A 23,161-nucleotide genomic window follows, 5' to 3' on the forward strand; every position below is an offset into this window, starting at 1 on the left:
AGCTTTTGTTAGAAATTCGTAGCGGGGAGCAACAGCAGCTCAAGAAAAGAATTAATGTCAAAGGAGGGTGACCTCTGCCAGAGCTCCAGCGCTCACATGGATGCTGAAACGCTCCGAGCATGCGGAGACTGACACAGTGTTTGTTTAGCATCTTCATCGCTGTGTTTGGAAGATTAGAACCAAACAGTACGATGCATCTCTACAATTAGCAGCTGTTATACATTTTTAAACTAACAATTCTTTATATGTTCACACTGGTCTATGACACGGCTTATCAGGCACAGGAAAAAGAGTTCTGTAGATAATACAATATATTTTTTTGTGTTAAAATGTGTTATTTATACATAAATCAACACAGAACATCCACAGAATGAAAAAAAACAAAAGGCCTGGAAGACATTCAGTCCGTAAAATGTCCTTGACTCTGTTTCAAGTAATCTAAATAAGAAAGTGTTGGCCTAATACATTTTCTGTCTTTCTGAGTGACATGACCATCTCATGTCTGTGCGTGAAGTACAAAGTTAGCATCACATGCTGAAACCCACCAAGACATTGTTCACACATAACCTCCCCTGAAAGACAATATAAATGTATTAATCACATTGTGCTGCCAATGTAAGAACAGATTGTGGACCATAACGAAAACACTGAAACCTTCCTTGACTTTCTCTGTTGCCTATAACATATGTGGACTGATTTATATGTAAAGGACTCGGGTGTTCCAGAGTGTTCCTCTTTTCAGCTCCCTAGTGTGTGTAGCTAACGGACAAAAATCATGTCTTGAGTGGATAACGTCATGTAATTCATTCAGACTCTCTGGGCTGACCTTGTTGGTAAATTGGCTAGCGTGCTTTTAGCAAATTACTTTATTTTTACTTTACTTGAAGCAACCAGTGCCAGATCTCTGCAGCATAGCTAAATAATGGTGAGCTGACTAACCTTAGCTTGCTCGCTAATGTAATCACCAGCTAAATACTTTCTGAGTGGATACATTAATCAGCTAGCTTGCCAAATGTGTTTCACCATCTCATGTGATCCATGATACTAATTATTTTATGACAACCGTTTTGATTTTAGCCAACAACAACTGATGACGATACAAAGCAAAGATGTACAACTAATGATTTCTTTCTACTAGCCAAGAGCAATGCAAGGCAAATAGCTGTTACTGTAACCTCAGTTAAGCTAAGCTTAGCCAGCTAGCTACACAGCATGGATCTGGCATTCGTTGCTTCTTAACATTAACGAATAAAATACAAACTGTTAATTTTTTAGGGCATTGGAAATTTTTGTTTTTGTCTCCCTGTGTCCCAAGTTTTCAGACTTTATGCTTAGGCTAGGCTAACCATGCATTTTTTTATGGAATGGTTATTGAGTTAAAATGCATTTCAGTTTGTGCAATATGCAATAGCACTGCCTCTGAGGCCTATTTAGTATTTATTACACAAAATACATCCACAACTCTTGTGTTTTTGTTCCGGCATCTGGGATTCGGGCCCCACATGGGCCGGTACAATTTTGCTAGCTGGGTTGTGATTGCCATGACAGGCTTATAGATAAAGGCATAGCTGATGAACCCCTCAATAGAAATTCCCCCAGGATCCTCCTGACGGCTTTAGAGATTACAGCGGACTAATGTTGTGTCAGAGATTTAGAGTCCTCTCTTTTCCTCTGCCTCATCTCCCAAAGAGGGACACCGGAGACAGCAAGGGAAATAATGACCTGTTGGAACACAAGACTGGCAGAGGGAGAGGTTGCAATGTCAGAAGCTTTGAAACAGGACAGTGAAGAATGGCAAGAATAGCGCAAAAGAAAACCCAAAAGAGCTGGAGCTAGGATATGATTAGCCTAGCTTAAGCATACAGAGTGGAGGAAGAGAGCAAGCCTGTGTCCACAGTTAGATACATACCAACTCCTCTAAAGTTCACTCATTAACATGTTGGTACAAAGAAAAACAAAAAAAACACTATTTATGATTTTAGTGCTGGACCTTTGGTAAGAGACAAGCCGTTTCCCGGAGCATTCAGTCTTTAAACTAAACTCATAGTTAAGCTCATAGTTAAACTCATAGTTAAGCTTTTGGGCCGGCCATGAATAGACCTGACCTATATATATATATATATATATATATATATATATATATATATACATTATTATTATTGTTATTATTATTATTATATATTTGGATTATCTTTTCTCAAGTTCTGTATTAGAGTGACTTTATTCTCTGCTTAGGTAGACATCATACCACCTTATCTTTACATAACTGATAGTTGTTTGCAGCTAATACTCTGAATATTCTAAAGACAACCTTTGCATTTTTACTATTTACTATTGTTTCTATGTCTTTTTTATGTTCTCTTCAGCCATTATTCGACCCAGACCAGGACCATTGAATGGCTGTTCAGATGAGACAGTTCAGTCTCCTGTGAAGTGTTTCTGTAATATAGTTGTCACAGTGTGTTGTGTTGTCTGTCATAGTGTGTCTGGTAGTGTTGATGGTTTGCTTCATACACTGCATTGAATTATTGTAGTCTGACCATTTCTCATTGTGTGTTTCATAGTTTACTCTTACTGTAAACTGATTATCTGACACAGTCAGTCAGTTAGCCAATACTATCAGTCGGCCTGCAATGTGGTTTATTACGGTTACCATGGTCAAAATACATGAAACATTTGCCCACCTTTTTTATTTCATTTTGTATTTTATTTATATATTGACCACCCAACTGAAAATGGCCCTTGTTTATAATTTCAGAAATCTGGTCACTTTAACAAGACATCAAAATGTGTCTTTAAACTGTCAGTCATTTGTAATTCTGGTGTCACGAGAGAGAGATTAGATGGCTGTAAACTGACAAGAAGGGTGCTAAATCATGAACAAGCAGCCAGTGAACCCACATGTAACCCTGCCTCCATCTTCGACATGGGCTACTTCAGGGAATTCATCAGGAACGAGATATTCTTAGGGACTGCCCTCAAGGGGACAATGATACTCTGTGGAAGGACATGCAGTGGATTATCACTGCAGCCACAAAATGCCTTTCATTTGCCATTTTTAACTGGCACGTGTTTCTATTGATTGAATAACTGCTTCAGACATTTTGAATATTGTCTCCTCATGAGTCTCAGAAAGCCAAATTGAATGCAACGGATTACAAGCAGACTTCTTTCTAATCTTTAATGCAACAGATGGTAAAATCTCGTGGCTTATGAGTTAATGTCAAGTCAAGTTCAAGTTGTCTAAATAAAGGGCTGCTATATAGAGGTATTATCTGCACTTTGATCATTTGATGGACAGCTGATGGACAATTGCTCCTCCCTGAGCAACAACTCAGTCATTATTATTAATAATTCCACCAAGCAATACATCTTGATATGTTGAATAGTTTCTGATGTGTAAAAATGAATTCATACATTCTGTTTATCCAATCAAAAGATTAGTCAACTTTTGCATGCACATACTTCTGTTGGATACTGGATGGTCTTGAGTTTTTATTGTTAAAGACGAGGAGATTTCGGCAAATTGTAACAAACCTATGATTAAAATCTTTTTTTGCAATGTAGATTATTTTCAGTTTATGAATCTGTTTATGAATCTTGGCAAAATGTGGTCCCGCAATGCTAAATGAACGGTAGCAGAGATGTGTTTGTTGCCTGTACTTGATTTTGTACTATTATTATTTAGCCCAAAACATTTGTATTACTACAAATATAAAATCGACTTCAATAAAAACTTGAATGTAAAAGTTACATGACTGTGGTTCAGTGGTAGAGCAGGTGTGTCCTTCGATCAGAGGAGCGGCGGTTCGATCCCTGGCTCCACTAGTCCATGTCGATTTGTCCTTGGTCAAGACACTTAACCCCTAACCTCCCACAGGCTATTCATATGAATGTTAGTTACTCCTGATGGGCAGGCGGCACCTTGCATGGCAGTCCCTGTCATCAGAATGATATGAATGGCTGACATGTAAAAAAAAGTACAGTCCAAGTATTTATCTGTAAACAATTAATTCAATACAACATCAAATATTGTTGTCATCTTAAGGACATCTTGTTGTCTTACTTAGAGACATACACGTTTCACTTTGTGTGAACATAGTGTTGTAAATTTTTTTTTTTTCTACATTCAAATATTAGTCTAATATTATAGTCTAGGCCTGTAGCAGCATAGGGGCTGGTCCAAGGCACGCTGAGTGTGTCTTGGACCAGTGTTAATAAGAGTTATCAAAGAGGGAGGTCTTAAATCTAATGGTACATGTGGTGAGTGTGTGTGAAGGAAACTGGAAGCTGGTTCCACAGGAGAGGATAGCATCTCATAAATATGAGATATTAAGTCATAATTTTAAGATAGAATTTCATAATTATGACTTAGTATCTCCAAATGATGACTTAATATCTCATAATGATGAGATAGTGAGTCGTAATTATGAGATGCTCAGTCATAATTATAAGATGCTAAGTCATAATTTTGAGATAGTGACTCAGGATGAGAGATGGGCTTCTATACAGGTTATCAATTCAGTTTTTTTTGTATAATTTATAGTGAATTGTTTAGTTTATTGTAGATATTATATATTGTATAGTTTATTATAGATTCTCCAGAATCACAAATTATCCTCAGAGGGCTTTATAATCTGTACACATACGTCATCCCTGTCCCGGGACCTCACATCGGATCAAAGCTCCTCCAATGCAGCTTTTTGCAACTCCTGGTCACGGGGGACTGACCGTTGTCACGGCAACCGTAAACAAGCGGCGCACACCACCCGTCCAGGTATTACCGGGACACCTTCAGCTTCACACGGGACCTGAGGATGTCGGATGTGGGATCTGATGAGTTTGACGACGAGCACAGTAAACTCGGGGTGAGCGGAAAGAAATACATACACTTGTTCGGTGACGTTGACCGGCTGAAGCTAACGGCTGAGGCTAACGGCTGAAGCTAACGGGAGCGTGTGGTACTCTGTTCGGTTTCACGGGCAGGAATATGAAGGGGACCGGAATGAAGCAGGTGAAAGGCACGGAGCCGGTAAAGCCGTTCTGCCCAATGGAGACGTCTACCAGGGCCGGTACGAGAACGGCGCAAGGCACGGACAGGTATGCTAACTAGGTAGCTAACTAGGTAACTAGCAGGGAGCGTTACGCCCTCAGGTCCCGGTGCGGACCACACACAGCCAACCGAGTCCCACGTTCACACACAGAGAGCAGTATTCACATCCCCCGCCAGGGGGCGCTGTTGTACTGAACACGAGGACACACAGCGCAGGTTGTTCAGCGTTCACACCATTACTCCATGTATGGTGAGGAAACCTGTGGACACACGTTTGAAAACATTGAAAACATTCCACCACATGAAAAGAAGACATTTTAGCCTCCAGATGTGGTGAGAGTACATTCTCACCACATGTTGTGCTTATGCAAAGTCTACACTGACGTCTTATGAAGCTGTTTATTCTATACATATTCAGTGTCTGTTACTGCCATCAAGGTTAACATTAAGTTACATGAAGAGAAAAAAATAGTGTATTTGACAACTAACTTATATGTATCTTATATTTTGTCTAACAGGGGACATATTGGTTCAAGACCGGGGCGAGATATGTGGGGAACTATTACCAGAACAAGAAACATGGACAGGGCATCTTCTACTACCCCGATGGCTCACGATATGAAGGTACAATACAGTTAAAGCACTGAGTCCAGACAGCTGTAGAGCTGTAGTCCAGCTGGAGCGGCGACAGGAACCAACTCTCCCTGTTGTCTGTCAGGGTCGTGGGCCGATGACCTGAGGCAGGGTCACGGCGTCTATACTTACCCCAACGAAGACACGTACGACGGAGAGTGGCTGGATCACATGAGGTAGGACCACAGTTTTAAAATCACATGCGTCCCTGAGCTGTTTAGTAGTTTTGGTTTCAGAAAGCACACACTCATCCTGAGCCTTCTGGATTTACAGCCTGCTTGGTTTCTTTTAATGATACAGAGAAATGCACAGGGTTCATACGGTCATGGTAAACCTGGAAGAGTCATGGAATTTTAAAATGGATATTTCCAGGCCTGGAAAAGTCCTTGAAACAAATAAAATCTCAAAAGTTTTGGAAAAGTCATGGAAATGTGTTATATTCATGTGTTCATGTCGTTCATTTACGCTGAGTTTGAAATCATTAATACGCTTTTAAAAGAAAGACACTCACAATATAAGCAGGCATACATACAGGCATCTATATAAATGTTTATTATTTTAACCAAACTATTGTCTGAAATTTGGTTTAAAGTCATGGAAATCCATTAGTCAAAATGTGTATGAACCCTGAATGCAGGAGAATGGGAATTATCTTGGCAAGTCACTGCTGTAGGAAACAGAAATATGTTGGAAGTGTGGATTTGCTGATTTTCAGGTCAAACAACATCGATGATGATGAGGCTGTGTTTCAAAAAGGCTATATTTAAATATACAACATAATCTATTTATATATTAAAAATACAGACACAGAAAAGCTGTTAAAATAACAGTTGTAAATCTGTGCCAAAGCGTAGTTTCAACATGGACGTCTTATAACCTGACCACCTCCATTGGAATGAGGTCCAGTCATGGTGTCATGTGATCACCAGGCATGGGCAGGGCCTGTACTGCTACAAAGACACCGGCTCCCAGTACATGGGCTCATGGGCCAATGGCACCATGGAGTCGGCTGGAAAGTACATCCACTCTAACCACAGATACGAGGGGAACTTTGTCGACAGCATGGTAAGTTCTCCTTTGATTACTGCTTGGAAATGATGATCCTCTTCCACTGGAGCCTGGGTAGTTGCAGGGGACAATAACAGTGGAGCTTTGCTCATTTATGCCAGGCCAGATCATTCTCTGTCAGAGAGGTCACAGTGGAGATGGTTTCATATAATATAGCAGTGGTTATATCCTCTCAGCTTTCATTAAAGTACATATTTGATGGTGAAATCAAGATCAATTTGTCTGTCTCTCTAAATTCAGTTCCTCTACATTCCATCAGTATCAGAAACAAAAGCCATAATGGTTGCTCATAGAAAACAACAGTTTATTACAACTCGGGATTCACCTCGGAAGCTACGGCCATCAATGATAACATTGTGATTGCTAAGATTTCATAAATGCCGGGAAGTTGCTAAAAATAGATCCAATCTGACAGGAGACATGTCTGATGATCAGACCGGTTACAGTGTATTTATTGGACATAACCTCCAAGCTACTCTGGCGAAGCTGTTGTCTACAACCTGGCGACTGCTCGTGGTCCCGTCCCACATCTCAGCCAACCTTCATTCTTATTTTGCAGCCCCACGGTCTGGGGAAGTACGTGTTCGACCTCGGGTGTGAGCAGCATGGTGAATACCATCCAATGGAGCAGGTAATGCAGCAGCGGCACGTCGCGGTAATCTGGAAAAAAACTGAACTTTGTCAGGGCACACGGAATGAATACCTGTCCTGATGGGACACCCAGTGAGACACACCTCTCTTCACTGAAAGCAGCCATGGGCTGATGAGGAGATGGGTAAACATGTCCAAACACAGAAGGCGGCCTACACAGACGGTTATCTGCCCTCAGGAGGATCACAGGAGGTGCAGCCGCCTTCATACGCAGCCTGCAGTCAGTAGCATGAGTCCCTCAGCCACAGCATGAGGAGGAAGACCAGAGTGTCGTGTCTTGCTGTTGATGAGCATACTAGAAGTATTCTTATTCTCTGTGCACGTTTGACTTTATATGCATGATGTGATTGGTGGTGTTGAGCGACTATGTCAGCACTTCAGGATACATGCTAAGAGCTGTAAGCGTGTTGGAGAGCAGTGTGTGCCATCTTTAGTGACCTCGCTCCACACAGTCATGCTGCTTCTTTGCTTCCTACCTATGCCTGCCTTCTGCTTGCCTTGTTCCATGTTCAAGTGGATTCCCAAGTGTGTCACGGGGCTGACGCTGTGGACTCCAGACCAGGATGCTTCAGGTGAACTTTCTTCAAGTTATTGATACAAATACAACATACCTGCAGTAAACAGGGTTCGTACGGTCATGGGAAACCTGGAGAAGTCATGGAATGTTAAAATGGTTATTTCTAGGCCTGGAAAAGTCCTTGAAAGAAATAAAAGCCCAAAAGCCCCTGAAAATATAGCTCAGTCTGTGCTTGTTGTTGTTGTTTCTGGGGCATACATACTTTGAAGAAATAAACATTGTTAAATGCCTCAAAGAGGCCAGACGGGATGAATGAGTCCTCAAAGTGTGTGAAGAGATGAGGGATCACAATCTGCTCTTCTGTGAATGAGTTTGTCTGTTTTTCTTTGGTCAGGTGGGGAAAAGGAACACGCTTCAGCAGAGGACGGAGCAGAGAGCTGACCTGTGAGATCAATCCACAACCCTTCAAGACGACATAAATACGCTCATAAATATTGAAATAAATCTGTTAAGCTTGTGTTTTCCCATGAAGATGTGTGGTTGTTGTCGCAACGGGGAACTTTCCATTGCCGACTGTAATAAACTGTGGATGTATACAGTGTGCACTTTTCATACACTGTGGAAATTTACAGAACAACATGTATTGTCTCATGTGAGAAGGGAAAATTATCCTAATAATGAAACCAAAAGTAAGTGTAACCTCAGTACAAGCAGCTCGTACATTTTTTATTTGTATATTGCCAAATCACAACAGAAAGTATGAGACTTTTCGAAAGAGCAGCTCTTAAACATTTCCCCATGAGCAAGCAGCTGCCAAGAAGAAACCTGGAACCGAACCAGGCTCTGAGTGGGCACTGAGTTTACTTAATGCGCCTCAGACCGCTGTGATTCCAAGAACTGCAATCCTCATCCTTCCTTCTGTTCAATACGCTTCTCTCTGGGTTACATTCTGAAAAACATTTGTGAGTGAAAGCATCAGGAGTGAGAATGCTCTCGGACAACTTATAATATATGCTTTGTTATGATTAGGTTCCATCAAATGCATGGTATGAAATTGTGCTGAAACTAGCATGTACGTGTGCTCAGAGAAATGTAGGAGAGGATTCATTGTTTAGAAGAGCTGATTTTGTAGCTGCTAAGCCATTCTTTATTATTTCAGCCACCTAAGAACCAGAGGGGGAATGTTATATTTGTGACACTCATTTCTCTGCCGGACACCACATTATCAGATCCATCTCCACAGCTGTATCAGGAAAATAAGATAATTGCATGAGCAAGTTGCTTTGATGCGTTCTGTCAGAAATCTCCTTCAGTTCAGGCAGCAAACATAGTTACTTAGTTTTAGGAACATATCACGATGTGGGTTAAAATAAACCCTCTTTGGCAGACTTCTCCCATCTGCCTCTACCAGAGCCACTTGTTCCCTACATCCGGTCTTTCTAACAGCTTTATTTTGAAGGCTACAACCGGAAGTCATAGCGTTGATTGTCCTGCTCATCGCTAGCGTCACAGACCCCGTTGTGGGACGACACAGGACATTGAGCACGACAACAAACCAAACCGGCCTGGCTGGATTTCATCATGTGCGGAAGTTGAGAGTACCGGTGTTACGGTTTACCTGGCGACCTTTCAGCCGAACGCGTCCGTTGTTGTCATAGTTACGACAGCCGTGTCGAAAAATAGGAAAGCGAACGCCTATAACTAGCTGTCCTCGTGAATGCCGCTTTGTTTAGTTTTTTAATACAGTGTCAAACCCTCTCATATACATAATAATATATAATAATACAAATTAAACAATGCGGCATTCACAAGGGCAGCTACGTCTTTCTCTTCCTATTCTCAAACAGCTGTCTGCCTGTAACTACGACAACAACGGTCGCGTTCGGATGAAAGTCTCCAGTTAACACGGTCGCGTATTACTCCGTAACACCGGGCCCGGTTCGCGGCTCCCGTGTGCTCGACTCTGACGTCACACCCAGCGAGCGTACAGCGGCGACAGTTACTCCGAAGCTCGAGAATGGACGACCGTCCTCGCGGGCCGCCGCTGTTTACATTCGGTGTGATAGCGGACATCCAGTACGCGGACATCGACGACGGATACAACTACACCCGCACGAGGAGGCGCTACTACCGGAGCAGCCTGCAGCTGCTGAGAAACGCCCAGAAAAGTTGGTCCGAGGCGGCTGTCAAGCCGGAGTTCATCCTCCAGCTGGGAGACATTATCGACGGCTTCAACAAGAGCCACGGCGCCTCGGACCGCGCGCTGGACGCCGTGCTGACGGAGTTCGGCTCCGGTCGCGTGGAGGTCCACCACGTGTGGGGGAACCACGAGTTTTATAACTTCAGCCGCAGCGCGCTGCTGAGCTCGCGGCTCAACAGCACGCTCCACTCGGAGAGGCGCCTGAGCGGAGTCCCGGCTGGCAGCGAGACGTACGCCTACCACTTCAGCCCGGTGCCCGGCTTCACCTTCGTGGTGCTGGACGCGTACGACGTGAGCCTGCTGGGCAGAGACGCGTCCAGCCAGCAGTACAGCGCCGCCATGAGCGTGGTGCGGGAGCACAACCACAACCAGGACCTCAACTGTCCGCCAGGTACTGCGTCGTGTTGAGTGTTATGTTCACAGCATAGCACGAAGAACAGGCGGAAGTGGGTTTAAACTAGATTACAACTTTAGTGAGAACGTGTTCCTTTGACAGGAGACATTTAATTCATAATAAATCCAATGCACCGTTGCTTTATTGATTAAAATCAGGGGGTTTGTTGGGTAAAGACTCACTGAAGGACAAGAAGCTCAAGAGCTTCTCAAGGCAAAGAAATGGAACATTCTTCAATGGCCGAGTCAGTCACCTGGTCTCAACCCAAGTGAGCTTGTCATTTCCTTCAGATAAAAGTGAAACCGAAAGACCCACAAACCAGCTGCAGCTGAAGGAGGCTGCAGTAAAGGCCTGCAAAGCATCTCAAGGGAGGAGACCCAGCGTTGGGTGATGACTAAGGGTGAAGACTTCAGGCAATCATTGACTGCAAAGGATCTACCTCCAAGTATTACACATGATCATTATATTCATTATATGTTAGTTTGTCCAATAGTCTGAGCCTCTGAACATGTGGGGCACTGTGTGCAAATGGCTGTAATTCATAGACCATATTTGTGTTATGCACAGTGAAATAAAGCTGAACGTCTACACTTCAACCTTTATTTAAAATCCATTGCAGGACAACATAGAAAAATTGTGTCACAGTCCAAGTCCTTCTGTCCCTGACTGTCAATGCTTCACTAGTTGTTCACCGTCTGCTCACAGGCTACTCGTGCATCTCCCACAAGTCAACCTGTGAAAGGAACATTAAGGATCTCATTTCTGTTTGTACACCGCCAACACACGTTGTGAAACTGGTGTTAGTGCTCGGTACTCTAGTAAAAGCCTGGTGCGGATTTAACCAGTTTCACCATTCTGAAGCTTCATTGTAAAACACATCGAGACACTTCCCTTTTAGCTGCGAATCAGAAGCCAACCTAGCTATTCTGTTGTTTTTTTCAAGGACGTCTACTAAGCAAGTATTTCATTCTTCAGAGACTCTCAATTACGACCATAGTGTCCACTGGAGCAGTTTAATGGTGCCTTGCTAACGGGCAGAGGAGACCCCGTTACCAGGAGGGCTCTGTTGCAGCATGGTGTGTTACACCGTGAAGAGCGGCTGGATCCAGGAGTTCATGTTTGGTGTTGTTGTTGTTTCAGTGTCTGGCGGCCTGCTGCAGAGGTTCACCATGTTCAACGGGGCCTTCGGTAAGGAGCAGCTGGACTGGCTGGGTTCGGTTCTGTCCTGGGCCGACGACAAACGGGAACGAGTCACAATAGTCAGTAAGTAACGCATTGTTTTTGATTCCTTACGTCTTCCAGGTGGGCCGTTGATGGAGCGTGATCAGAGGCCAGGTCAGCCCTGGGACGAGCCTCCACTCATCCAGTCTCTAGAGCCACTCGGAGACTGACAGAATACATATTGTGCATGCTGATAGTTGGACGTCCCGCTTCCTTCCTGAGAGGATTAGTTTAGCCCCGCCCACCCCTTTTGCTGAGCTGTTATTACCTATTTCCTAGTCCTGGCCAGAGAAGATGTCCCTTTGGCATTTTTCACTTTCTTTGTGTTTTCTAGACTAAATAATCCTGTAAAGGATTGGCGGTAAATGAATGCTAAGACATCTCCGCCTGCTCTCCCTCCCAGGTCACCTCCCCGTCCACCCCAGCTCCACCGACGTCATCTGCCTCGCCTGGAACTTCGACGAGCTCCTGGCCCTCATCCGGTCCCACCGCAGCGTGGTGTGTTTCATGGCGGGACACGACCACGACGGCGGCTACCACCAGGACCAGGACACGGGGGTGCACCACGTGACGCTACCCGGCGTGATCGAGACGCCGCCCAACAGCGACGCCTTCGGCACCGTCTCCGTGTACGAGGACAGGATGTTGCTGGAGGGGAGCGGGAGGATCACGGGCCGAGTACTCCTGTTCCAGCCCACTCCGGGTGACGCAGAACCTGCGGCCATATGACACATATAGTCACATATATAGAGTAGGAAATATTGGTGCAATGTCTCTGGATTTGGAGCGTTATCCTGTGTGGCTCATTCACCGGATGGTGGTTCCATCCTCTGGAGAAGAATTTCACAATGGTCACTTTAAAGATGAAAATCATTCACAGATGTTACTCAGTTGGACGTACTATAATGTTTCATTATTTTAGTCCTAAGAAGGGCACTGTGAATGTGAAGCACTGACTACTATTGCTCCAGAAACACTTTCTGTGTTTTCAGATGCACTTTCCTCAGCAGAGCAAATGCAGTACCTCATATACGTGATTGCACGTGATAAGAGTATTATTTATTAACTTGACAACGTGTGAAGTATATCTTACACACTGGTTGTGTTTTAAGTTTGAGTTCAAATGATAGCACTTGTATATTTATACTTTATTGCCTTTTTATGCCTTTTTTGCAGATTTTTTTTGGGTGCTTTTCCCCCCCTGATTTTCTTTTATTGTTAATTGCAAAGCAATTTGTTGTGATTTGATCGGTGCAGTGTATTGATAACTATAACTGATATAAATCCAGTTTTTAGTTTTCAGTTCTGCACTGGATGAGTGCCAAGCTGTATGAATTACAAAAACGATATAACGAGTAATAAAAATATCAGTTCTGAGCCCATTTAAACATCTGATGCTGCATTCAAGTTCCGTTGGGAAAGTGGCTGATTCACGCTTTCTGTTACTGGAGTTTTTGCTGTTTTTATGCTATTGAACCTGAGGGATACACATATGTGAAGTAACAATCTTAACTCAAGGTCAATTTACCAGCTTTTTCTGTAGCATTTCAGTCTTCACCAGCAGATGCAGGGTGGAAAATCTGGAAAAGTCATGGAATTATGCTTTTAATATTCATAATTAAGAATATGCTTTTAAAAGAAAGACGCTCACAATAAAAGCAGGCATACATACAGGCATCTATATAAATGTTTATTCTTTTAATCAAACTATTGTCTCATTCATTTGTGTCATTTAAGGTTTACTGTGTATGCTTTGTATTCTCATTGTTAGTTTAAATACTACATTTACTCACTTTTTCATGTTTACACCCAGATTTCACAACATGTTTGGTCATGGAAATTTGGTTTAAAGTCATGAAAAAGTCATGGAAATCCATTGGTCAAACTGATTTAACGTAAACTTAACTTTAACTAGTAAAATAACCTTGAGCTAAGGCTATTTTTTAACTACTATTTCAAAGTGCAATAATCTAAATGCTCCCTTTGACATATCTAATAGTGACAAGAATGCAACAATTACAGTTGCACGCACTCTTTTGTGTTGACTATTTGGTTGAAAGTAGGGATTTGAGTTGCTATAGTGCAGACAACAGAGATATAATGTGCATAAGTCATAACAATGTGTCAACCATTGCGTTGGGAAGTCGCGATAGCTTTATTTCCGGCGGCTCTTGAATGCAACTGCAGCACGGACGTGGCCACGGCGCGGCTGCTGCGTTCAAGTGGCGCAGTGTCCCGTCCGGAGACTGAGAGGAAGTTCTGCTGCCGGGAATCCAACACAACAATGGCGACTCCCAGTCCTGACAGCAACTTCACAAGCTCCAGCAACAACAGCAACATTGCAGGATCCGCTTCGCAACATTTCCACCAGCAGACACACAGCAGCAGCATGCAAGGTAGGCGGCCATGCCTTTGTTTCACCGCTTTTCTTTCCCTACGGAAGATAGGGGGTTAGTAGGAGAAGGTAGCTCGTAGCTTCCCAGAAACAGAAAAAAAACAGTCAATTGCGACAGAAAGAGTGAGGGTTTCCGGTCCAAATTTTCAAAATAAGATCCGTGTTGTCAGGATAAACGATTACTTATTTAGTTCATGTTTAAGGAATGTGAACACAGGATGGCCTGCTAATTTACATTTAAAATGCTGACTTTGGAATGATTTTTATAAAGAATTGTAAACAATTTTATATTCTCAATTGTTATTAGAAAATGTAGCGGGCTACTGTGGATGAGCACAACCTCACTCATCACTACTTTTCAATTTGATTGTGGCATGTTATTAACAAATACTGGATACTACTACTTATCGTTACAGCATTAGTGTTTCACATTTCAGTCAGTGTTGACATGATACACACAGCAAGCCTAAATATTTGAATATGCTACGCCTTTATTTTGAAGGCCGAATGGCGCAGTTTCCGCTTACGCTCCAGCTTGACTAGCTTAGCTTGAGTCTGAAAGTACACGGCTACCAGTTTAGCAGTGGTGTTTGTCTGAAGAACCGACAAACTTATATGTAACAGAAGAAGTGTCTTCAGCCCCACACGGTTCTCCAAAGAGACGAAACGTCCATCATTTAATCGTGACGCTACGTGTGGCGTCGTAAAGATGCATTCAATGAACGCGTAGTTCCCCGATATTATTAGCACCTGGCTGCTAACTTCCAAGTAACGTTTCCACCAAGGCCTCTAGTTGAGTGTTTCACTCTCCTCCTCCAGGCCGCCGTCTCTGACCAATAATGATGCCCATGATGCAGTTAGAGTTGGACATAATAATGATATTCATCTCTTATTAAACCTTGTTGATGGATTTGCTTCCGTGGCCTGACAACGTCACGCAGGTCCTTCTGGTTTAGGAAGTTGTGAACATTATTTCGGTCGACGTTTCGTCAGATACCGTGAAGGCTCAGTCTTTAACACTTCTGCTGCTGAAACAACATGTCTGCCCTTTTGTTTTTTTTAAGTTGACTCTGTGACGGTCCACTTCAATAACTTCCTCTGAGTCCATTATCTAGCCGAGCCCACAGCTAGCTACGAATCGTTTGGACCGCTTCATCCGGATAAGTCACCGGTTTACACACGGTTCTGTCCGATAATGGACGTGGGGATGCTAGTAAGGCTTCATTGGTTGGTCAATGTATTTCTGACTACTGTTTTATCTCAACCCTACAGAAAGCAACACCTGCTGGAGATGTCAGAATGAAACAGGTATTCACACTTATCTCACTAGGCCACTTCTTTTTCATGTAAAATAGATCACGTTACAAATGCATGTTGTGCTTCCTCTGATCTCGACAAGCGCTTGAGATGACCTGAAGGTCGTAGACTGGATCTTAAAATCCTGTTTTCTCCTCACAGTCTCTCCCCTCAGTGGGCCGTGCATGTGGTGTGACTCTCTTTGTCCCGCCAGGTAAACGTAAAGCTCTGAAGCTGAACTTCGCCAACCCTCCAGTGAAACCAGCCTCCAGGCTGCCGCTCCACCCGACGCCTCCCTCCTTCCAGAACCCTCACATGTGAGTAACAGCTGGGGATGGGACCCGTGTTCTTTTAGACTTTACATGTTGGCCGGTGAAGGAGTACGTCTTCTCAAACGTGGGAACACGACAATAAGGAAATAATGACAACAAGATATTTAGGGGAGGTAAGTTAGTCTTTAAAACATCATCCCAATGCAGCAGCTCAACTGTGTTCATTATTATTAATAGTGTGGGTATTTAATATTCGTTGGCAACTCAATAAAGAGCTGCTGGCCTGTCGCCAACACATGACCGGAGTAGAACGACCACGTCGGACTTCAGTACCTTGGCATCATTGATCATTTGTGTTAAAATGTTATTTTCACATACATTCAACAATACATGTTAGATATTTAAAAAAAAATATATAAAAATGAGCAAATATAAATGATCCATCCAGTAAAATGTGTTTTTGAAGTGTAAAAATGATGAATGATGATGATTTTTACACTAACTTTGTACTTTCAAATCAGCGCGTCCCATCGGAGAGTCCAATCCCATAAGAAAACTCAGATTACAAAGAACCTGTTAAACGTTTCACTTTCACAGAAGCTTGGGGGTTAACTGATTCCATATTGATCATATCCACATCCATCTATAATGCCCGTTCCTCCATTGGCTCTTTCTCCTCCTCCCACTTCCTGTACTCCTGTCCTCGTCCAATCCCGTCTCTTCCCGTCTCATCCCGCCCTCCAGAGAGCGTCTGCGGACACACAGCATCGAGTCGTCGGGGAAGCTGAAGATCTCTCCGGAGCAGCACTGCGACTTCACGGCAGAGGACCTGAGAGACCTCGGGGAGATCGGCCGCGGGGCGTACGGCTCCGTCAACAAGATGGTCCACAAACCCACGGGCCAGATCATGGCTGTCAAGGCAAGGAATCCGCTCAACGCGCTCAAGAAGATGAATTTCACCCATCTGGGATTGAAGCATGTAAACGTAAACTGTGTGTGTGTGTGTGTGTGTCTCAGAGGATCCGCTCCACCGTGGACGAGAAGGAGCAGAAGCAGCTGCTGATGGACCTCGACGTGGTGATGAGGAGCAGTGACTGTCCCTACATTGTTCAGTTCTACGGCGCTCTCTTCAGAGAGGTCTGACTACGATTCACTGACCTCAAACGCACCATCTGATGTTGCATGTGTTTGTATGTAACCGCTCCCTCTTCGTTGCAGGGGGACTGTTGGATTTGTATGGAACTTATGGCTACCTCATTAGACAAATTCTACAAATATGTATATTGTGCATTAGACGACGTCATTCCAGAGGCAATATTAGGCAAAATAACATTAGCGGTGAGTGGACCGTTCACTTTTCCTCTATTCGTTTGGATGTTAGCAACGCATAGCTCACGTGTTTGATTTTGTCTTCAACAGACTGTTAAAGCACTGAATCACTTAAAAGAAAACTTGAAAATAATTCACAGAGGTAAGTCTTTTTCTTAAATAGTAAACTCATTATAATTGATTAAAATTATTTTTAAAAGTATTTAACGTCGGCACTAAATATTGGCAATTCGAAGCATTAATATTGGCAATTGGATGAATTTTGTGTGATTTCTTCTCATGGTTTCAGACATCAAGCCTTCCAACATTCTCATGGACCGACTGGGTAACATCAAGCTGTGTGACTTTGGCATCAGCGGTCAGCTGGTGGACTCCATAGCCAAGACCAGGGACGCCGGCTGCAGGCCGTACATGGCGGTAAGCATCCGGCAGATACTTCACTAATATATCATATCATATTGACGAACAGTGTTTAAACAGGTAAAGGGTGTTAACTGAAATCGAATGGGTAAAATATATTTTTTGGGAAAATTCATATGCTTCCACTTGAATAGTCATATTTTATTTAGTTCTACAAAAAAAAAAATACAGACTGGGGAAAACATTTGATATCTTAAGAAACAAAACAATTAGACTCAAACAAGACAGGGGTTTAGGGTTTTAACCCTGACCTTTGACCTCCCCGTGAAAGGAGAGCTCAGTCCGGTGGGTTGGTGACGCGTCTCGGACTCACTGTGTGTGTGTGTGTGTGTGTGTTTCAGCCTGAAAGGATCGACCCCAGCGCCTCCAGGCAGGGCTATGACGTGCGCTCTGACGTGTGGAGCTTGGGCATCACCCTGGTGAGGCTCCAACAGGAAGTCTAACATCTAGTTTGTCTCCGCTCGGTTGGCTAGTTTGGTCCATCACAGTTTCGTTTGCTTTCAGTACGAGCTGGCCACAGGACGCTTCCCCTACCCCAAGTGGAACAGTGTTTTTGATCAGCTGACCCAGGTGGTGAAGGGGGAACCTCCCCACCTCAGCAACTCAGAGGAGAGGCAGTTCTCCCCCAAGTTCATCAACTTCGTTAACCTCTGGTAAGCACCAGCAGCACCCAGACATGCAGACCACACACGTCATGGTCCTCATGAAGACCATGAAAGCACTCCGTCTGCCACTGAGCACTGGCACCCGATCTGATGCAGATTCTGTCTGTCCCTCTTCCCCTCGGTCCAGCCTCACGAAGGACGAATCCAAGCGGCCAAAGTACAAGGAGCTTCTGGTAAGTTCTTGGACTGTTCTTCAGTTTTTACGCCGTCTCTCAAGTCACTCCTTCAGGTCAAGAGCACACGGAGTGTAGGCAGTGTTCTGGTGCTGGTTGTGAAACGGCTGTGGATGGACAGTGTTCATGCGTTGAGTTAAAGAAGACTGCTGACACAACGTGAACAACGACGGCGGCGGTCCTTTTAAAAAATACCGTGATATACCGCGAAACCGCCAGAATCTTACAAAATACCGTGATATGAGTTTTTGGCCCTAACTGACACCCTGTGCTGTACCCATGTGACATGCTGTTAACGGATCGTTACTATGTATTTGTCTGTGTCAGTTTAAATTACATTTGGCCAAGAAATCCATTCCTCAATTCCTACACTCATGAACCTGCAGCACAAACTATGTTTTTATGTAAACAATGGATCCATTGTTCATTAATATAATAATAATAATAATATTAAAGTGGTCAGCTCATTGTTTTTTTTAATTTATCTAGTTTAAATCAATGCAGCTTTAACTTTAAGCAAAGATAAATATATTCTCCCAAATGAAGTGTTGGCTTTTCTATCCTGCTGCCTCCATCATTTGTGTTTATGTCAAATACACCAGTTATGTATCGTATTCCCCTGGCAACCAGTTCATTTCTCAGGAGTTTTGTCATCGCAGATCTTTTCATGAAACAAAAGCTCACTGTGTCTTTCCTCCAGAAACGTCCCTTCATCCTGATGTACGAGGAGCGTTTCGTGGACGTCGCCAGCTACGTGTGCCGCATCCTGGACCAGTTCCCCACCTCCCCCATGTCCCCGATGTACGTGGACTGATGAGTCAGGCCGGGGGGAGGAGGGGGGGGGGGGGCTTCATGTCGCAATGCTTGACATGTTAGACTTACGTAGGATCACCTGTTTATTCACACGTTCCAAAGAACAAAGGAACTCAGTCCTCATTGCCCGGTGCAATGAGACCATTGTTGTCCAGCAAACCTTTACCTATATATATATATATATATATATATATATATATATATATATATATATATATATATATATATATATATATATATATATATATATATATATATATATATATATATATATTAGTACACAAATACAGAATCTACCAAATACAATGTTGATTAGTGACACTGATGACGTATGAACAAAAATATCCACCTATTGTGGACTTATGTATGCATAAGTGTGTGTTCACCTCTGAATTGTTGACATGTACAGATGTATGCTCACACACACACACACACACACACACACACACACACACACACTCTCACTCTCTCTATCTTCACACAGTTTGGTGTGGGCACCTTATCTCATGGTTAACTAAGTATGCAAAAGTGTTTCCCTGTGGAGAGCTCATGGATTCGGTAGCGTGGCTTTACTTCCTTCGTCTTGTTAATATGCAATCTGTGAGTGTGTGTGTGTGTGTGTGTGTGTGTGTGTGTGTGTGTGTGTCCTGCACACAGTTCTCACACCTGATGTCGGGCCACAGTTTGTAGCTTTCACGTGTCATCGTCACACAGAAGTCCCTAAACCCAGGAGAGCATTCACACCACTTCTCACAGTTCTCAAGTTGTTTTGCAGACTTGCTTGAACCCCCTTCTCTCTGGGGGTCCCGGCTGCTCAGCGCTCCATGTATCAAGGCTGAGACCGTACTGCAGGGGCCGGGGTTCGATTCCAGCCCGAGCCCTTTGCTCCACGTCGTCCCATCTCGACCTCTCTACAAGCTGTCACTATCCAATAAAGCAGCAATGCTGAAAACATCTTTTTTCAAACCCTCTTCTGTCCATCTGGATCCAACTATATTTAGCCCAATGCTCAGTAAATAAACAATTTAACACATTTCCCAGTCGCAAAATACATAAATCGTGATATTGTAAAACCATCAGGACTACAGTTATAGTGAACAACCTTCTAGTTAGTTGTCTTCTCTTAGCTCTGTCACTCAAACATCATAAAGAGCTCAAACTGGGGCCGGATGTAAAGCTGGAGGACATTCTGTTAATGTGTGTGTATGTCGTGCATCTGATCTGCTGTTCCTGCAGGTTCTGCTCGACAGAGAGGAGTCTGTATGTTTCAGTTTGAGGACGAGTCCTGCTGCTCCTCCTCAGCCTTAGCACTGTACGGTTACTACTCATCCACTGGTCACAGGTCCACCTGCAGGCAGACAGTGACGACACTTCTAAAAGTCCTGGCATGCGTTTCCTTCGAGAGAAATGACACTTTGAAATGCTGCTAAATGACAAGATGTCCACCTGTGTAGCGACCACCAACCACACAGCTGTCCTCACGCCGTCACTGCGCTCTGACTCTTAAGGCCAGCTGGACTCTGCATGTCTGCTCACACTGATGATGGAGCGTTTCCCACGCCTCAGCGGTCTCCCTCTCCACAGATGGAGGGCAGGGTGCACGGAGACAACAGAGACCCACGCCCCCCAGGGGAGTGAAGCTAGAGGGCGCTACGTAACCAAACCGTTCCTCCAGAGCCGGGACACTGCAGAGACTTGTGATGTAATGACTTCAATGGATACGGATGGCGTTATTTATGTTTTCTTTTGTCGACAAATCCCATAAATGTAACGTAATATTGCCAGCCTTTTCTTTTAACCTAGCAATACTAATAATGTAAAGTCATTCTATGTAACATCGGAGAGGCAACAGGTGTACAGTGACTTGATGGTCAGATGGATGTATTACTATTGTTATTTTAGCCTAATGTGAAACAATACATGTGTTTTGATCAACATTGCTATGTTTGGCTCCCCACTTTATTACATTTAGCTTCATTACGTTGAAGTAGTTGTACTTAAAGGGCCACGCCAGCTTTTTACGGTAGGACTGATCCAGTTGGGAGCGGTTTTAAAAATAGAAAGATCCAAATTGATGCAGCAAAGGCTGATATGTTCTGATTATTGGTCCTGATATGGAGAAAGCTTCAGAGCCAAAAAGAATAATCCTGATGGGGTATCAGGATATCATCAGGGTAGTTTCTCCGACTTGCCTGTTTTCAGAGACTGACTAGAACTCCTGAGGATTCTAAATTGCTAAATGTAGCGTTTGCTGCAGTTTCCTTTTATTTTATTTAAAGTTCTACGTCATTGGCTACAGATGTCAGCCACCATCATCCAGATGTGTTGGGGAGTTTGGGCTCATTCGTTAAAACTCAAAGCAGACCTGTTGCGTACGTGACAAGCAAGCGCACACACACACACACACACACACACACACACACACACTCTCTGGATGAAGCCGTTATCTGAAATGGTGAGAAAACCCAGCGGCCCGTTACTGTGTTCTTTATTATGGGATACATCTCCAGGAAGCTAACTTACCACTGGTAGATACGCATCTCCAGATACATGTCATGTAAATTGCAATTTAATAGGATGTTCATATTAGATTATATGATATTAAGGGCAATGGATATTATATTGTATCTTTCGAGGATTACAAATAAACTTTCCATGGAAAATATTGAAAACCTGTGTATTTGTGCTTCTTGTGGATTGAAGATAGATAAAAAAGGAAATGCAGAAATGATTTTGCTGTGATAAGTTTATTGCTCTTCTTTCTGTTGTATACAGGGATGCAGACAAATACTGGTTTTATTTTTACAATAGTAAAGCAAGTCAGTGGCCAAGCAACATGGAAGCTTCTGTCAGATGTGACGCTGACGACATGAAGTTCATTTTCTTATTACAGAAGACATGAAGCTCTGTCATATATTCAAGATGGGCATCCATAGCCTCCATGTAACCATAGAAACCCTTTAACAAGTGCAACACTTCATAAGTAACAGGAAAAAACAAGATTTGGTCGAACAGAACACACAGTGAGACCCAAGTTTACAGACAACAGAAATAGGTTGGAAATGTATAAGTCTGATAATTTGGGAAATATATGCATTTGCTTTCTTCACAATGGTTAGATGAGAAGATAAAAACATTGATCTTCTCATCTAACGCCTTCCTAGAGTTTACATGTCACAGAAAAAAGGACATTTAGGGACCAGAACTAGGAACCCTGGAGGAGTTCTGGCTCTGACTTCCTGTCTGCAGTGGACCTGCTGTGTGTACCTGTATGCTGTGTTGTATGCAGTGTTCACAGTAAGGATCTGAATATATTACATTTTCCTATTCACAAGTGCTAATAATGGACGAATGTCCACGTCATAGGATTCTTTAAAGAAAGGTGATTTAAGAAAGCATGGCTTCTGGAAGTGGTTCCTTCATGTTGTGTCACATTTTTAAGAGAATTGATAGACTAAGAAATGTTCCTGGTCAAAATGGCAGCACTGGAGTTTTCCCATTAAATCAAAGCGCCCCAATCTATGAGAAAGGAATGTCAGTATAAATACAGGATAAAGTATAAATATAAAAACACAAAATAAATAACTGTGGCCTGGGAATAGAAAGGGTGGAATTTGTAAGGACAAAACACTACTTATTAAGAACAAATAGAGATGCAGTTGAATTTTTCATTTCATTTTTTTTTTCATTTGTCTGAAAAACTGATGTTGACTTATGTTGGCTTTATCTATATTAATATCTGTCAACAGCTTTCAGGGAATAGCAAATACAGTGGGCTTATACATCGTATTAAAGGGGAAACTGGTATAAAAATGGGAATAAAAAGCTGCTGCAAAGGCACATTTGGTCTGCCGATTAAAACTGATAAGACGGAAGGTTTGTCTCCTGAATGTCATCGTGAGGTTCAACACGCCAAATAGAGAAAACTTGTTTAAAAAAAAGCTCCTTCAAAAGGAATGCCGACCGTTTCTACACACACACGGAAGCTCAAGCAAACGGTGACGAGTGTTTTCAGCTAGAGGTGCACAGTGAGATAATGTTGACATATTTACACCATTTGA

General features: G+C 43.1%; 3 protein-coding genes across 4 annotated transcripts; all 3 read left to right on the forward strand.

The window, feature by feature from the left end:
- Positions 1–4,763: 4,763 nt before the first annotated feature.
- Positions 4,764–8,363, forward strand: rsph1 (radial spoke head component 1; the record flags this gene model as incomplete). Its single annotated transcript, XM_079237217.1, has 8 exons — positions 4,764–4,868; positions 4,987–5,100; positions 5,572–5,677; positions 5,772–5,862; positions 6,616–6,751; positions 7,314–7,385; positions 7,920–7,977; positions 8,317–8,363. The coding sequence occupies exons 1-8, from the start codon at positions 4,818–4,820 to the stop codon at positions 8,361–8,363; spliced, it is 675 nt and encodes a 224-aa protein (XP_079093343.1). The 5' UTR covers positions 4,764–4,817.
- Positions 8,364–9,939: 1,576 nt separating this feature from the next.
- adprm (ADP-ribose/CDP-alcohol diphosphatase, manganese-dependent) lies at positions 9,940–13,407 on the forward strand (the record flags this gene model as incomplete). The annotated part of the gene is made up of 3 exons (XM_079237129.1): positions 9,940–10,513; positions 11,657–11,779; positions 12,141–13,407. The coding sequence occupies 3 exons, from the start codon at positions 9,940–9,942 to the stop codon at positions 12,464–12,466; spliced, it is 1,023 nt and encodes a 340-aa protein (XP_079093255.1). The 3' UTR covers positions 12,467–13,407.
- A 614-nt stretch (positions 13,408–14,021) lies between these two features.
- Positions 14,022–19,115, forward strand: map2k4b (mitogen-activated protein kinase kinase 4b; the record flags this gene model as incomplete). Of its 2 annotated transcripts, none has more annotated exons than XM_079237071.1 (12): positions 14,022–14,133; positions 15,405–15,440; positions 15,604–15,745; positions 16,445–16,619; positions 16,718–16,837; positions 16,919–17,038; positions 17,120–17,171; positions 17,319–17,446; positions 17,791–17,868; positions 17,954–18,102; positions 18,242–18,287; positions 18,988–19,115. In XM_079237071.1, the coding sequence occupies 12 exons, from the start codon at positions 14,022–14,024 to the stop codon at positions 19,099–19,101; spliced, it is 1,272 nt and encodes a 423-aa protein (XP_079093197.1). In that variant the 3' UTR covers positions 19,102–19,115. The 2 variants fall into 2 exon arrangements, with proteins under 2 accessions (XP_079093197.1, XP_079093198.1); XM_079237072.1 differs by having other exon boundaries at positions 15,643–15,745.
- Between the last annotated feature and the right edge of the window lie 4,046 nt (positions 19,116–23,161).

This window comes from Taurulus bubalis, assembly GCF_910589615.1.
Source record: "Taurulus bubalis genome assembly, chromosome: 2".
In the NCBI taxonomy this organism is placed as follows: Eukaryota; Metazoa; Chordata; class Actinopteri; order Perciformes; family Cottidae; genus Taurulus; species Taurulus bubalis.